The sequence below is a fragment of the Cupressus sempervirens genome, chromosome 10 (genome assembly GCF_028749045.1).
Source record: "Cupressus sempervirens isolate cs-2001-9-10 chromosome 10, ASM2874904v1, whole genome shotgun sequence".
Lineage (NCBI taxonomy): Eukaryota > Viridiplantae > Streptophyta > Pinopsida > Cupressales > Cupressaceae > Cupressus > Cupressus sempervirens.
This window is the reverse complement of record NC_143127.1, coordinates 559751447-559768595: the sequence shown is the minus strand read 5'-3', so window position 1 is coordinate 559768595 and position 17149 is coordinate 559751447. Positions and strand designations below refer to the sequence as shown.

General features: G+C 38.9%; 1 protein-coding gene across 2 annotated transcripts in view; it reads right to left on the bottom strand.

The window, feature by feature from the left end:
* Positions 1-17149, bottom strand: part of GLY1 (NAD-dependent glycerol-3-phosphate dehydrogenase family protein) — a 118058-nt gene that overhangs the window by 34660 nt on the left and 66249 nt on the right. For both annotated transcript variants that reach the window (XR_016357231.1, XM_089805293.1), the window contains exons 7-8: positions 9934-10083; positions 9664-9813 (exon numbers count right to left, since the gene is read on the bottom strand). Coding sequence is in view for 1 of the 2 variants with exons in the window: in XM_089805293.1 (XP_089661419.1) it covers positions 9664-9813; positions 9934-10083 (300 nt within the window). In the remaining variant the exon portion in view is untranslated. The remainder of the gene's footprint in view (positions 1-9663; positions 9814-9933; positions 10084-17149) is intronic.

Below are 17149 nucleotides of genomic sequence, written 5' to 3'. Positions count from 1 at the left end.
CTTCCTCTAGATGCAACACTCCTTCCTGATAGAACACTTCCTCTTGACTGGAAGCTCCCTCTTGTCCGGCTCAATTCTTGCTTGCTCGACCCAAGAGTATCTCCTTCTCCTGGGCTTAGGTTTTGTTCCTGTTGAAGTTCTCTACATGTAGGGGTCTCTGGGTTTTTGCACCATAACTTCCTAGCTTCTCAGAAATAGCAAAATTGGTTATTCCTTCAATTGTCTGCTCAATCAACCCTTCTTGGATTCAAGTGGGGTCCCCCTATCACCTTAAGTTACGACATCTCTCCTCTTGTTGTTGGAGACATAATGTCCTCAAGGCGACTTCCTTCTCAATTTCTTCCTTTGGTACCCACCTCAGATATTTGTTTGGAATCAAGGGCATGAATTGATTTAGTGTCTATTTCCCTTCCTAGGATTATCACACTCCTCTAAGTTGTGTTCTTGTGTCCTTTCAACAAACTGTTGGAGTACTTGTTGCCTCCTTCATTCTCTTTTTGTTTCGGCTCTTTCTTCATCAACATGTACCAAGTTTTTTGCCAACAAGAGAGGAATCTGTCCTAGTAGATTGTACAACATTGGTGGTACCGAAAGTTCGTCGCGTACCGTTCTCTCAGGAACCATTCTCTCACAGACTTCCCTTTGCACATATTGATCGACCGCAACTTCCCAAGCCATCACCAAATCACGTGTCAAGTGATCTCTAGTTATTTCCTCCTCTTCTCCGTCACTATTTGTTACTTGTATATGTGGTAAGAAGGGTCTTCCCGTTACTCCATCCTGTCTTGCCAACAACCTCAAGGTTTGGACTTAGGCAACGACGCCAAAATGTAGAATGGAAATACTACTTAAACTCACAGAAGAATAAAGACATATATAGAGCAGTAACATAGAGTGTACCTTATTACCATAATATTAGAATGGCGAGGAAATTATTTACTTTATTCATACCAAAAACATCACGAGTACAATAACAATAGTCCAAAGTGGTTATAAAAGGGTCGGTTGATTGGAAGGACCAACCGACACATTCCCTCACTTCCTAACTACTCACCCCGCTCAAGCTTATCATGTGCTAAGTACAATAATACTTTATTCTCTACTACAAGTAAGTAACCTGAGTGCCCCATTATCCTTTATTTTGATGACCCTGTATGGTCTGAGCCATCTCACCCTAAACTTGCTTGGCTTTATTTCATGTTTTCCATCATATTTAAGTACCAACTATCCAAGTCTAAAATTCATCTTTTTTAAATGTTTATCATGCCAAAATTTTCCCCTTTTTTGTGCTACCTCAATCACCCATTAAGCTAGTGCCCATTTTTCATCCAATTTTATCAAAGTGTTAAGTCTTTCCCTTAAACTCTCCTCATCCCTCAACCTATTTTCAATTGATATCCGTAGGCTAGGTACTGCATACTCTATTAGCATTACCGCTTCTTGTTTGTACATCAGGTGAAAGGGGGTTTGCCCAATGGTGTCCTTGTAGGTGGTCCTATACGCTCACACCATTATGGGAAGTCTTTCCTCCAAATCTCCTTTTTCAACTCCACAAGTCTTGTATAAAATCGTCACCAATATTTTATTTGTAGATTCTACTTGGTCATTTGCCCTTGGATAGTACGGAGTGGAAAATGAATGGAAAATTCTATACTCACTTGTCATCGTTCTAATTGCCTGATTGACAAAGTGCACTCCTCTGTCACTTGTCAACTGCAATGGTATACCAAATCTTGTTACTATCTACTCATAGAGAAATTTGGTTGTACTGAGAGCTATGTTGTCAGGGAGAGCTCGTACATCTTCCCATTTTGTTAGGTATTCTGTTGCCACCATTATGTATTTGCATCTATGGTTACTGCTAGTAGGCAAGGGGCCTAAAAAGTCCAACCCCCAACGCTCCAACAATTCTTGTGGCCGTGATGGAAACACCGGCATAAAATCTCTTTTTAGGGTTTGCCTGCCCTTTGGCATGTATCACAATTCCAAACCCAATCTCGAGCATCTGCATATAGTGTGGGCCACCATAGTCCGGCCAACAAGACTTTTAGAGCTGTAGCATCAAGCCCCATATGGCCTCCTGTCAGCCCTTCATGGGATTCCCTTAGAGCTCCCAAAATTTCTTCCTCCATGATGTGTCTCCTTAATACCTCGTTGGGCCCCATCTTATACAACAGTCCCACAATCAATCGAAATGTCCTTTTGAGTGCAATTTTCCTCCTCTCTATAGTCGGCATTTTTCTCAAAAAGGTAGCAGTTGACAAGTAGTGATTGATCCCTTCGTACCATATAGGTAGGGCAACAATTTGAAATAAATGAGCATCAAGGAAATCCTCATTCACTTAGCTTCCAGAGGCTTCCCTTGACTTAATTCTTGACAGTTGCTCCGCCATTACATGACTTTTCCCTGGCCAAACTATGATTTTAAAAGTAAATTCTTGTAGAAGGATTAGCCACCTACTCACTCTCCCTTGAATCATTGGCTTGTTCACGAGGTACATCCGTGCTTGATGATCAACAAGGAATGTGAAGGAGTAGCTAATAAGTAATGTCTAAATTTAAGCACTGCATAGACCATACCTAAAGCTTCCCTTTCAGTGGTGCCATAGTTCTGCTCCGCTTTTGATAGTAACCTACTTGCAAAGGACACCAGATAGTCCAATTTTCCATTCCAGTATGTGTTAAAGTGGTGCCTATTGCATAATTAGACGCATCTACATGGACATGGAATTCTGTGTTCCAGTCAAGGTATATGACAATCGGAGCCCCTACTAGTCTCTTCTCTAGCTCCTGGAAAGCCTTTTGTTCTTTCTCCCAACAAAACCATTCTCATTTTCTGGTTAGTTTTTCTAAAGGTAAAGATACTTCAGCAAATTCTTTTATGAATTTCCTATAGTACCCCACATGCCCCAGAAATGACTTGACACCAGTAACATATGTTGGGGCTTCCATGTCCAAAATGACCTTAATCTTGTCTAGATTTGTTTTCAACCCATACTTGCATACTATATGACCGAGAAGTCTGCCTTGTGGAACCATGAATTTGCATTTCTTGGGATTCAAAGCCAGCCTTGCCCTTCTACATCGATCCATACATTCGCCAATTACCTTGAAGTGTTGCTCCTTCCCACTGTAGATTGACCCATCATCGAGGAAGGCATTGAAGTTTACTACAAACATCCTATCAAAGATACGCAATATGATTCTTTGGAAGGTAGCCAATGCATTGCACAAACCAAACAGCATCCTCTTATAAGCATACAACCCATCTTCAACTACAAATTTGGTTTTCAGCTTATCCTCCTTTGCAATGCTGATTTGATAATATCTTGAAAACCCATCCATAAAGGAGTATATTTCATGGTCGGCCACCTCTTCTAGGATGCTATCAATAAAAGGAATTGGAAAAGTATCTTTTATAGTTACCACATTTAAGCATCTGAAGTCGACACATCCAAATTTGATTCCCATCCTTCTTTAGTGATATAACTATAAAGGATACACACTCACTGGTTTGTACTTTGAATATTATCCCACCTCAAACATTTATGTCATTTTTTCTCAAACCTTCGCTACATAGTTCTTATTTGTTTGGTACGACCGTTTATGCACTGGTCTTGCTCCTAGTATCAATGGTATCCGATGGACACAATTTCGGGGGCACTCCTTTTAAGTCCATTTCCATCCAAGCAAAGACATCCCTATATTCTAGGAAGGTTTCAAAAGTTGTTGTCTTCAACACCGGATCCCAGTCATCCCCTATGAGAATCTCCTTGGGTTTGTCCTTCTCACCTAAGTTTATTGTCTACAACTTAGCCTCCTTGTATTATATTTTCTTCTCAAATATGTGTCGGTTTATTATTGATGGTTGTCGTACCCTCTCTATATTCCTTATAGCCTTCTGGGTACATTTCTTTTGATTCAGCTTCTTGGATTTGCATATATTACATTATGGCTAGAATACTCCATAGTCTCCCATCTACCACTAAAACAGGCCATTGAGGGAGCTTGTTTCATTTGCTGAGCACTCCCCAAGCTGGAGCACTCCTTTATCAGGTTCCACTCCTCCATCTTCTCCCTCTGCCTCTGAATCCAATGCCAAGTCCTAACTTACAGACTAGTTCCTTAGATCTATTGTGTACTATCTGTCATCTACCTCTATGGACAAGGTATTCCTCTTCCAATTATGGGTGGCTTTTGCTGTGACTAGCCATCCTCTCCCCACCAATGCATCATACCCCTTCTTCTCCAGGGTAATCACCACAAAGTCCAAAAGGAATTGTTGTGTACCAATTACTACCTTTCGCCCCATCAAGGTTCATATTGGCTTAGTTCCACGCTGGTTTGCACCCACCAATTGGATTTTGGGTAGCCAAAGTTTAGGTTTCCCGATTGCCTTCCAAGTCTCCTCAGGTAGGACGTTCACACTAGAACCTCCATTGACAATAGTAGTTGATAGTTTACATCCCATTATTTCCATTTCCACCACTGTTGGTGTCCTCCCCATTTTTATGGTGAACAGGGTGTTGGTTTCATTTCCTGCTTGCACTTCCTCTTCCTTCTCCTCCTTGGAGGGTGCTCCTTTGATACTTGCTCCTTGTGTTATTACGACCAGCAACTAAGGTAGTGTTTCTAATAGATCCGCAATTTTTACGGGGATGGTGGTCTCCAATACTTGTTTCATGATGTTTGGTACCGGCTGGGTGTTTGGGGGTTTAAACGTACTTGCTTCTCCTTCCTTTGTCATATTATCTCTAATGTCCTTTCTAGCCTCTTGAAATCTTTCTTTTTTTGTAGTTGCATCTAGATATTCAAGTTTCTTAGCCTGCATTCTTGTGATGGCTAATACTTCGCTCTCTGGTTTTGCAATATCGAGCATGTTCACCCCTTTCTGTCTAGGGCAATTGGCATCCTCTTGATTACCCGGTCCACACCATTTACACAACATTCCTCCATTTTGTCCTTTATTGTTATGGCAGTCTCATGCAAAATGGCCCCATTTGTTGCATCGCCTACATTAGATCATAAAATCATACTGGATTGCTCTCTTGGGTGTGTTGTTATTGCTATTATTATTACTTCCCCGCCTATTGTTTCTATACCCTGTAGGTGAGTCTTCTGTTTTTGTGTTTTGTGGAGGGGTGGAAGATGGTGCGGATTTTTCCCCTTGGGTGAAGGATGCTTGTGCATTTTGTACCTTTAGATTGTAGGGACAGTCCTTGATTGTGTGGCCCAACACCTGACAAATTTTACAAAAGGCTTTGTGCGGGCATGTCCCTTTTGTATGTCCTTTTTCACAATTCATGCACCACAGTTCCCTCCCTTCTCTTTTCTCCTCCTTACTCCTTCTTACTTCCTTTATTAGCCTCATCATGTCTTTCCTCAGGGCTTGGATAGTCTTAGATTCATCTCCGCTCTCGTTTGAACTTTCGCTCCCACTTCCATGTCTCTTGGCTTTAGAAGTTTTGTTCTCACTTTCTATGTCCATTGCGTGCGTTCACGCGTCGGCAAAGGATGATGGTGGTACAATTTTCATTTTCCTTCTCAAGGATGGGGTTAATGCTTCGATAAACCACCTCTTCTTCTATCCATTGGCAAGTTTATTATCTAGCTTTCCTATCAATTCCTTGAGTCTCTTGCTGTAAGCTCTGACATATTGTCATGTCCACTATGTTCTTCCAAGTAATAAACAATAATAAAATAAATAAATAAATTATAATATAACTTCTATTTATATACTAAGTAATATAATTGAATTCTATAAATAATATAATATAACATTATATAATCATTGATAAAAATATGATAATAATAAACAAGGATATGGGGCAAGTATTTAACAAACTTAATCAATTCTATATTTGATTCATTATTTTATGAATTGATACCATAGAAAAAAATGTTAATCGAAATATAAATTCTCCTCAAAATCACCTTGCCATCATAAATCTAGGTGATATCTATAAACCAACTAATATGCATATAATTAGAATATATATATATATATATATATATATATATATATATATATATATATATATATATATATATATATATATATTATCAACCAAAATATTTAAATGAAATTAAACTAATTAAGATAACTATAAATAAACTAATAACTTGAGAAATAAAAATACATTTTATACTTAACACAGGTATCAAATGAAGTCAAGAAGAAAATGCTAAAAGAGCAACATAATTGAAAGTCGCCACCAAGCCATTGGTCACGACCCTTCAACTCTACTGTCTTCATACATAATCTGAGGTACCATCGTTGCTTCCAAGGGGAGGAGGAGAACATGGCACATAAGGTTTCCAAGTCAAGAGTCGAGAGAGATTTGTACAGAGTGATTAGAAACAGGGAAGATAGAGAATATTCATGGATAATTAGAAATTGAGGCAATGTCCACATTCATCATAGTAGAAAGACGGCATAGGAACAAAGGAGTAAAAATTAATAATCATAAACAATCGGTGTTTTGACAATCAAACAAGAACATCGATTGATCGTATCCAATAGGAGGAAAAATAAATGGAAGATAGAACAAACATGTGAAAGACAGATTATACCAATCTATTTAATGCCAATTATCTCCGGACAATCAATTGGCAAGGATCCAAGGAGATGAATCTATAGAATCACAAAAGGAAAGAAAACATAGTGCAGGATTTACACATTCCAGCCACAATATAAAGCACAATTAATGTATAGAGGAAAACATCTGATGGAGCATCTCCTATATGAATAGACGAACACAAATGAACGAGTCTATGGTTTCGATCAGGATTTCAAATGAGTGAAACATAGAAAAAATAAATAAGATCAATCCTTATTTACATAGGTGGTCTCACCATAATAAGAATATCTTCACTTGGAATGTACACCTCTCTCCATCATCGAGGAAGTTGGAAGCCCAATTCTGTAGCACAATGCCAGTGTGGTGAAGTTGGGAATAATATAATGATAGGGATAATGTTCATAATGAAATAATTGTAAGATATCAATCCAATACAAGGAAGAACGATAGTTGATTCATAAGTGTGAATTATCAAATCAACGTTAGGAGAGGGAGACCAACCACGGAGTATGTACTAACTATCATCCAAGGAGATGTAATCAACAAGGAAATATGAGTTAGTGGCATCGACTCAACATCCAATTTGACTCGTGAGATAAAATATATAATCAATAATGATGAAGGAAGTAAAACTAATTATTAAAGGTACTATACTTAGAGGTTAGAACAACGTATGTCATCCACATAAGAAGACGGTAATTATCGAATGACCAATTATTGAATAAATAGGGGGAGCTTTGAGATGACTATCTATTAATTAGAATTCATACATTTAAGCCTGATAACTCAACTCCAACTATCACAAGGAAGTATGTAATCTTGTGAAATAAGAGGAATAAGATTAAATGTAGGGGGGAGGATATTGAACATGATATGGATCGGTTCTAATATTATAAAGAGATCAGTGAACACCAAATATACTTAGCTTCTAAAGTGGAAGGCAATGATGAAGTGTACATCAATAATGGAATAATTGAATGAGAATATTGCTATATGAGGAGAGATTATAGGGAATGATTTAAATATTTAATATGAACAAGCTCCAATGAAGATGGACATGGACCAAGCTAAGGGGAAGAGATAAGATTTTACATGCGAGTAAAACTCTTTTAGGAAGAATATAAGGAACTAAGTGAGGACTGATTACACATTCGTTTTTCCCTTGCCGCCTATTATAGATCTCTGTGACTATCTCATCATTATCACGTATAAGTCTCAATTCCTCCTCAAAGGTGGTACGGAGGTCCTTCCATGTGGTCCTCTTTGCAGCCTCCAAGTCTGTATACCAATTAATAGCTATTCCTCTTAGTGTGGCTAGGAATTCTTTCAACCATTCATGGGCATCATTTTCTCCATTGGCCTGCCATATAGTTATACATGTTTTACAATGGTGTGTGGGATCCACCAATCCTTCCCCACTAAATCTAGGGAGCTTTTGTTTATCTAAAGCCATTTTCCTACCACCCTTTCCTCCCACCAGGACGCTCCCTCATGCCAGGACACTCCCTCCTACCAAGACTCCCCTTCCTGTTGGGCTAGATTCCTGGGTTCTTGGTCCAATGACATCTCCTTTGTCTTGTGATTCTCCTTCCCCTTTTGTGTGGCTTAAGCTTCGTTCCTGTTGATGCTCTCTTCGTGTGGGGTTTCAGGATTCTTCCACCCCTCCTTCGCAGTGCTTCCGAAATAGCCAAGTTGGCTATACCTTCTATTGTATTTTCAATCAACCTTTCCTCAATTAGGTTTGTACTTTGGGAGTGGTTCGCCAATCCCCTCAAGTTGCAATGTCTTTCCTCCAGTTGGTGGAGACAAAGATTTTGCAAGTCGGCTTCCTCCTTAGTTTCTTCTTCTAGCACTCGCCTAGGATATTTACTTGGAAGCGGGGGCATGAATTGTTTGTGTCTAATTACTTTCTTTGGATTGTCACATTCCTCTAGTTCTCGTGTCTTTCCCTCGACGAACAATTGAAGCACTTGTTGTCTTCTTCGTTCTCTTTTCACTTCTGCTCTTTCTTCCTCCACGAGTACCAAATTTCTTGCCAATAATCGAGGGATTTGTCCAAGTAGATCATACATCGTTGGTGGTACCAAAAGCTTGTCCCATACCATGCTCTCTGGAACAACTCTCTCTCGGGCTTCCCTTTGTATGTACTAGTTGACTAAAACTTCTCAAGCCACCACCAGATCTCGTATCACTTGATCTTCTCTTGTTATTTCCTCCTCTTCTCTGTCACTATTTGTTACTTGTATATGTGGTAGGAAGGGTCTTCTCATTACTCCATCCTACCTAGCCGACAACCTCCATGTTCTGAATTAGGCAACGGTGCCAAAATGTATAATGGTTATCAATGCACAATATAGAAAACAATATAGCATGGATTCGATTGTACCAACATGACATTCATTACTAGTACCAGATTACCAAAATGGCGAGGAAATGTTATTACTTTACTCATTACCAAAAACATGAGTACATCATCCATATTCCAAAGTTCTTATATAATAGTCGGTTGGGAAAACCAACGGACGCACCCCCTCGCTTTCTAACTACCCATCCCAACAAAGCAAAACTAATGCATAAATACAACATTACTTTATTACGCACAATGGTCTCTAAGGTTTATTTAAAATAGGGTGCATGAAACAAGTTTCAAATTCTCAAAAATCTCTAAACTTCTTGGATTTTTCACTTTGCTTAGTTTTTGTCCAGAGGTCAAACTGAGTCGCCCTTGTCGAGTCTGAACCAAGTCCAAGTCTCATTTCTATGATCCAATCGGTTTATATAGCTTGGAATTCTCTATGCACAATATTTAAACAAAACTGCACCCTTCCATTGAACTGATTCCTGGTAATGATTCTTGGCTTTTCAATAAAAGAAAGCAATATAAAATTATAGATGAGTTTAAAAAAATTTAATTTTGAAGAAATTAAAATATTCTATACTACAATAAATAATTAGAGATGCAAAATCGACTTAGTTTCCTATTTAAAAAACTTAAACACTGGTTCCAAATTTTTTATCTTAAATTAAAGAATGTAAAGCGAAAAGAAATGACTAAGATCTTAGCTTAAGAAATTTTACCAACCTGTGGAAGATTCATTAGCTCAAAAACAGCTTTCTTTGGTGTTAATTCATTATCAAGAATACGGGCAACAGCAGTCAATACAGGCAATTTCACATGATACTTCTGTGCTAAAGCAATAACAGCTCCTGCTGTGGTTACGCCTTCCGCAACCTATGGAATTCATTGTGAATGGCAGGGAAACAAAGGCATTACATTTTGAATAGATGGAGTCGTGAAGCTCACGTTCCCAAGGCAAAGGCCTTCTCTTTATGAAACTAAATAAAGAATCACCTGGTTCATGGATGCAAGAATGTCATCAAGTTTCTCCCCAGATCCAAGTCTCACACCTACAGTTCGGTTTCTTGAAAGTTTGACAAAACACGTAAGCATGATATCTCCAGTGCCTGAGAGGCCAGTGAGTGTGGTTGCTTTGGCACCCATCTGCAGTCCAACACCACATGATATTATCATCTCAAAAACTAGTCATAGTTGTAGCAGAATTTGACTCCAAAAATTTGTAAGTTTCATCCAGCCTTGTAAAAATTTCCACCACATGTATTTTCTCAAATGCAGGAAAGCCTGAGGGGATATTTATGTAGGTCAAATTCTCACATTATTCTGGAGGAAGATTAAAAAAGCTGCAAACAGAGATCATTGGTGATTTTTCTAAAATCGTACAGTTTAAGTTTTTCTGCTCCATTATATAGAAGTTCTGTAGTGGAGCCAATGTACTATGACCAAGTCCACATGAATGTCTGTCCTGATAGTATTATTTATAAAAGGTGAGCACTTTCCATTGTAGTGATTATACCTGAAATAGCCAGTAGATGGGGCTTTATATGTGTAGAGGGACCATAAACTTCAGCTTGTGGCATACATATTCTTACACAATTAAGATTGCAAAACATTGTATGCAAATTTCATAAATTTTCAAAAATATAATCATAAAATTTGTAGAGCAGATCCACTTGCTATGTCGTGTTTCAAAGTCATTATTTCTACCTTGAGTATTCTATTGAGGACACAAATTTGTGCAGATCAAGGACAGGGTCAGCTATAATGTAAAGGTTTTCCAAAGAAAGACTGGGCTTTGTATTGTAAGCACTAACCAAGTAAAATGATCATTCAAACAAATAATAGAATTTGTTTATTTGACTTGGAAGATAAGAAATAAAGATGCTAAAAAGGGGTTGAAAGACTTAGATGAATTATTTCAGTCCTTCCAAGAAGCATTTCAAACTCCCAAAGGTTTGCAACTAAAGAAAGACGATAACAAGGTAAAAGAAGTCCCTTTTCAAGAGTAATGAAACGAAGACACTACTCCAAGACGTGTTGCAGTTGGATCATACACCGAATATCTTCACCATACAAGTTACCCATTGCCATGGTACAAAAGAAAGACCGTGCTTGGAAAACATGCATATATAATATTGCCTTGAACAAAATCACCATAACAAGCACCCATTCTTGTGGACTGATAACTTGTAGTACCAATTTCAACGTGCCAGTTATTTTACATTGTTGGATCTCAAATCTAGGTAGCATCAAGTTCACATAAAATAAAATATATTAATTCCATATAAGTAGAACAAAGTACAAAATTTACAATTTGGTAAAACTTGCTGGATAAGATTTTGATTCGGACTAGGCAACTTCAAAAAAACTTGAATAAAAAAATTCTAAATTTCCTAAAAATGATAAATCTCATACAAAATATGGTTACACACTTATGAAGTGAGTTCGTAGAAGATGGGAAAGTGTTTTCTACCATCTTTGAATAAAAAAGAGTACAATATCACATCAACATTCGAATACAACATAAAATAACATAGCATTGATCTTCTGATGGTTGAAAATCATCAGCAATTACAATTCAATGCAAGTTACAACAATTTATAATTTTATCTTCCTTGTATACATCATAAAGACGAATGGAATCCTATTCCTCAATCTAAAAGGTAATAGCTACTCAAGATTGATGTCATCCAATCCATAGTTTGAACTTCATACTCAAACTTTATTAATAGACCAAAAATCATCCAACTTGGCAAAACTTGGCAACTTACGAACAATGATGAAATGCTGGAGTGCATGTACTTATAACAATGGAATATTCTCCATGGCTTTTTTTGTTATTGTTTTTAACCAGAACAAACGATTCAGAGAGTCAAGTTCTTAACCACAACACAAGAACGAAAAGGCACAGCAATCTACTCCGGGAAAACCCTCCTATTTGAGGGAAAAACCCAGCCACATCTAGAAATGATTCTCTTTATTAAATTTCTCAAAACAGACTACGAAATCTCTGCTCCTTTCAAAGTCTTAAATACTCAATGATCACACATGATCACAGTTCATAAAAGGCAGAGTATCACCACAAACAAGTCACAATACACCAGCCACTAGAATCTCAGAAGGTAACCTTTACACACAATTGGGAAAGATAGAAAACAGTATATGCTGCTCATGCACCGAGCAAAGATTATAACTCATGATACAAGAATGTTCTCTCTTCAGAATTACGGAGAATACACAAGCTCCTTTGTAAGAAATCAAAAAGAACAACAGTAGTGATCCAGTTGTTTTAGTAATAATCACTGATATATAAGAATAGACAATCACCGTCTATCAAAGAAAACTGGATGTTACACGTACGGTCACCACAAGAATGAATTCACCCATACACAACGCCAATGAGGATACAAAAACGGCTTCAATAAATGTGAACTATCACTTACAAATAATCAATCGGTGCCAAATTGGAGTGCCTCAAAGACGAGTAATTGTAAGCCATTATTGAACAAAACAGATGTCTTCAATCAAAACTGACAGTAACAAAGCATTCATGGTGACTTGGCAACAACGGTATCACTGAATCTATGCCAATATTGCAAAAGCCAATGAAACTCATAAATAACTTGATGCAGGAGCATCCAGAGGTATAAGGGCAATCCTGTGTCACCCAAAAAAATATACTTAGACTTAGTTTCTGTTTCATGTGTTTTCGTTTTTGGATACCCATTTGGGTCAAATAAAGGTTCCAACTCTCACAGTTCCACTATCAGTGAGCTAGAAAATCCCGAAAAAATAGGAGCATGTAATTGGGCCATCATTTTGGTAAACTAGAAGGTGTGAATTGGCTAGATAATTGTAATTATGATTTAGAGCATTCCAGAAAAAGAATCAGGTCAAAAGGCCCCACGGTTTGAAAGTTATTGCAGTTTTTCGGGTTTTGAGAACCTCCTAAGAATGCTTCAAAGTCAGGTTAGGGGCTTTAAATGACCTCGAAAAGGGCCGAAAAATGGGGGACGAGCGAAGCTGTCCATAGGGCTATAGAGCGCTTTGAGAACTTTCCGAAAATGTAAACGGTTCGTCAATCAGAGCTACGGTTCAAAAGTTATGCCTCCCGGAAGTTCGGTTACCGTTTTTGGATTCTTCTAAATTTGCACCGACTTCTAACGCAGCTTCTGCAACCTTCTATTTGGTCGATGGATGTCTACTAGCACTTTCTAGAATGTACTCCTAGTCCTTAACCCTCTGGGGTCTATTTAAGGAGATTCCTGTCATTGTAAAAGGCAATTCAGAGTGGAGTTTGAGAGTAGGTACTGAAAGGAGAAATTATCTCCAGATTTATGCTATTGTAAGCCCTTAGGGCATGTTTTGAAGTTTATTTTCTTTGTACTGTTTGTACTAGCTTATTTTCTCAGTTAATACAATTTCCCTTTTCTGTTGTGTGCATTCAGTTCTTGGGTTGTGTCCCCATCAAGTGGTATCAGAGCTGGTTTTCCTGAGTGTGTAGACAGAACGCCGACTGTGAGGCAGTTTGCACCAGGACTGTGTGGTTGTGGGTTTGAGTTAAGAAGATGCCTCCACGAAGAGAGCGTGGTGGAAGGGCCAGAGCTATTAATCCTGAGGAAGTTAGAGCCCTCCAAAGGCAGGTGCAGGCATTGCAAGAGGAGCTCCGTAGAGGAGCAAATGTTGCCGCAGGTGACGACAGCGAGGATGACAATGAAGAAGTAATGGAACCAGAAGGGGAATTTGACGGAGAAGTTCTGAATCATGCAGAGGAAAGGCTTTTTAGGGCCATTACTAAGTTTGGGAAAAGACCTACAATTGAAGTGGGTGTATTTTCAGGAAATCTGAAACCAGTCATCAGATAGATCAGTCATCAGATAGATCTGATTCCAAGAACTAGTTTGCCTAACAAGGCTACTCACAGGATGACTCCTACTGAAACAGAGGAGCTAAATAGAAAGGTTCAGGAGTTGTTGAGGAAGGGCTTGATTCGAGAGAGCCTGAGTCCATGTGCAGTACCTGCAGTACTCGCACCAAAGAAGGATGGAGAATGGAGGATGTGCACAGATTCTCGAGCTATAAATAGGATAACCATCAAGTACCGGTTTCCTTTACCAAGGATGGATGATCTTATGGACTGCTTGAGTGGAGCTCAGTACTTCACAAAGATAGATCTAAAGAGTGGTTATCATCGGATACGGATTCGAGAAGGAGATGAGTGGAAAACAGCCTTCAAGACCAAGAAGGGTCTTTATAAGTGGTTAGTTATGCCCTTTGGATTGACGAACGCCCCAAGCACCTTCATGCGGCTCATGAATGAGGTACTTAAGAAGTTCTTGGGAAAATTTGATATTGTCTATTTGGATGATATTTTAATTTTCGGCAAGACTTTGGAAGAACATTTATTGCATATTCGTAGTGTCCTTGAAAGGCTAAGGGAAGAGAAACTGTTAATTAATCTGAAGAAGTGCATCTTTGCAAAAAGGGAGTTAGTCTATTTGGGGTTTGTTATATCACCTGAAGGTCTCAAAATGGATCCAGAGAAGGTAAAAGCCATCTTGGAATGGCCTACTCCAAGGTCTGCTACTGAGGTAAGATCATTTCATGGTCTGGTTAGTTTTTACAGGAAGTTTATTAAGAATTTCAGTGGCATATGTGCACCCCTAACTGATACAATAAGAGGGGATAGAAAAGAGTTCAAATGGACTGCAGCAGCTGCGAGAAGTTTTGAATTGCTGAAGAAGAAGGTGACAGAACAGCCTGTGTTGGCACTTCCAGATTTTAAAAAGGTTTTCCAGGTGGATTGTGATGCCAGTGGCAGCGCTATTGGGGCTGTATTAAGTCAAGAAGGTAAGCCTATTGCATATTTTAGTGAAAAATTGAATGATGCAAAGAAGAAGTATTCTGTTTATGATCAAGACTTCTATGCAATAGTTCAGGCCTTAAAGAAATGGAGGCATTATTTATTGCCAAAGGAATTTGTTTTGTATACTGATCATCAGGCATTACAGTACCTAAATAGCCAAGGTAAATTGAATCAGAGGCATATGAAGTGGGTAGAGTTCTTGCAGAGTTATACATTTGTGTTGAAGCATAGAAGTGGAAAATCTAACAGGGTTGCAGATGCACTAAGTAGGAGACAGTTGTTGCTTACAGTAATGCAAGTTGAAGTAGTTGGGTTTGATGAACTCAAGAATTTGTACCCTGAGGATCCTGATTTTGCTGAAGCATGGAAAGCTTGTAAAGAACCTGTTGCTATAGATAGAACCAAGTGGTTAGACTATTTGATTCAGGATGGCATGTTGTTCAAAGGTAGTCAATTGTGCATTCCAAGGAGTTCCATGAGGGAAAATCTGATTAAGGAGAAACACAATGGAGGGATGGCAGGACATTTTGGTCGAGATAAGACCATTGCCATTCTTAGAGAACATTATTTTTGGCCTCAAATTTCACAGGATGTGAAGAAGTTTGTACAGAGTTGCCAGGTTTGTCAAGTTGCCAAGGGGTTTAGTCACAATACTGGCCTATATCAGCCATTGCCTGTTCCATCAAGGCCATGGAAGGACATAAGTATGGATTTTGTTCTTAGATTGCCAAGGACACAAAGGGGTAATGACTCAGTATTCGTGGTGGTTGATAGGTTCTCCAAAATGGCACATTTCATTCCATGCCACAAAACTCATGATGCTGTCCATATTGCAGACTTGTTTTTCAAAGAGGTGGTAAGACTGCATGGTCTTCCAAGGAGCATAGTTTCTGACAGAGATACTAAATTTGTGGGGTATTTCTAAAGGACATTGTAGAAGTTGAGAACAGACCTAAAATTCAGTTCCACGCATCACCCGCAGACTGATGGCCAAACAGAAGTGGTAAACAGAAGTCTGGGCAATTTGCTGAGATGTTTAATTGGGGATAAGCCCAAGGGATGGGATTTGATTCTACCACAGGCAAAGTTTGCTTATAATAACTCTATAAATAGGAGTACTGGAAAATCACCATTCCAAATTGTATATGGGAGTAGCCCAAGGACTGCACTAGAGCTGAGGAAGATAGAACAAGGGGAGAGGACAAGTGCTGAAACGGAAGAATTTGCTGAACATATCAAGCGTCTACATGAGGAGGTTCAGGGACACATTACCAAGATGAATCAAGAGTATAAAGCTAGGGCTGATCAAAGGAGAAGACATAAGGAATTCCAAGTAGGGGATCTAGTCATGGTGCACTTACGAAAAGAAAGATTTCCAACCGGTACTTACAACAAGCTGAAAATGAAGAAATTTGGCCCCTGCAAAATTTTGAAGAAACATGACTCAGGAAATGCATATGAGGTGGAGCTGCCAGATGGTATTCACATTTCTCCCATTTTCAACATTGGAAATTTAACAGAGTATCATGATGATGGTACAGATGAGGAGCTGGTGTTAGAGCCATGTCCAATTCCTGTTTCTAAGGAGGAGATAGAAGACATTCTAGATCATCGTGTGGGTAGGAGTACCAGAAACAGGCAGTATGAAGAGTATTTGGTCAAAGTGGAAAGGACGACCGATCGAGGACTCAACTTGGATTTCAGCAGCTGAGGTTTCCCATTTGGGATCTTTTCTTAAGTGACAGGGTCACTTTTCAATCTACCTTGGGTGTCTGATGCAGGAGCATCCAGAGGTATAAGGGCAATCCTGTGTCACCCAAAAAAATATACTTAGACTTAGTTTCTATTTCATGTGTTTTCATTTTTGGATACCCATTTGGGTCAAATAAAGGTTCCAACTCTCACAGTTCCACTATCAGTGAGCTAGAAAATCCCGAAAAAATAGGAGCATGTAATTGGGCCATCATTTTGGTAAACTAGAAGGTGTGAATTGGCTAGATGAATGTAATTATGATTTAGAGCATTCCAGAAAAAGAATCAGGTCAAAAGGCCCCACGGTTTGAAAGTTATTGCAGTTTTTCGGGTTTTGGAGACCTCCTAAGAATGCTTCAAAGTCAGGTTAGGGGCATTAAATGACCTCGAAAAGGGCCGAAAAATGGGGGACGAGCGAAGCTGTCCATAGAGCTATAGAGCGCTTCGAGAGCTTTCCGAAAATGTAAACGGTTCGTCAATCGGAGCTACGGTTCAAAAGTTATGCCTCCCGGAAGTTCGGTTACCGTTTCTGGATTCTTCTAGATTTGCACCGACTTCTAACGCAGCTTCTGGAACCTTCTATTTGGTCGGTGG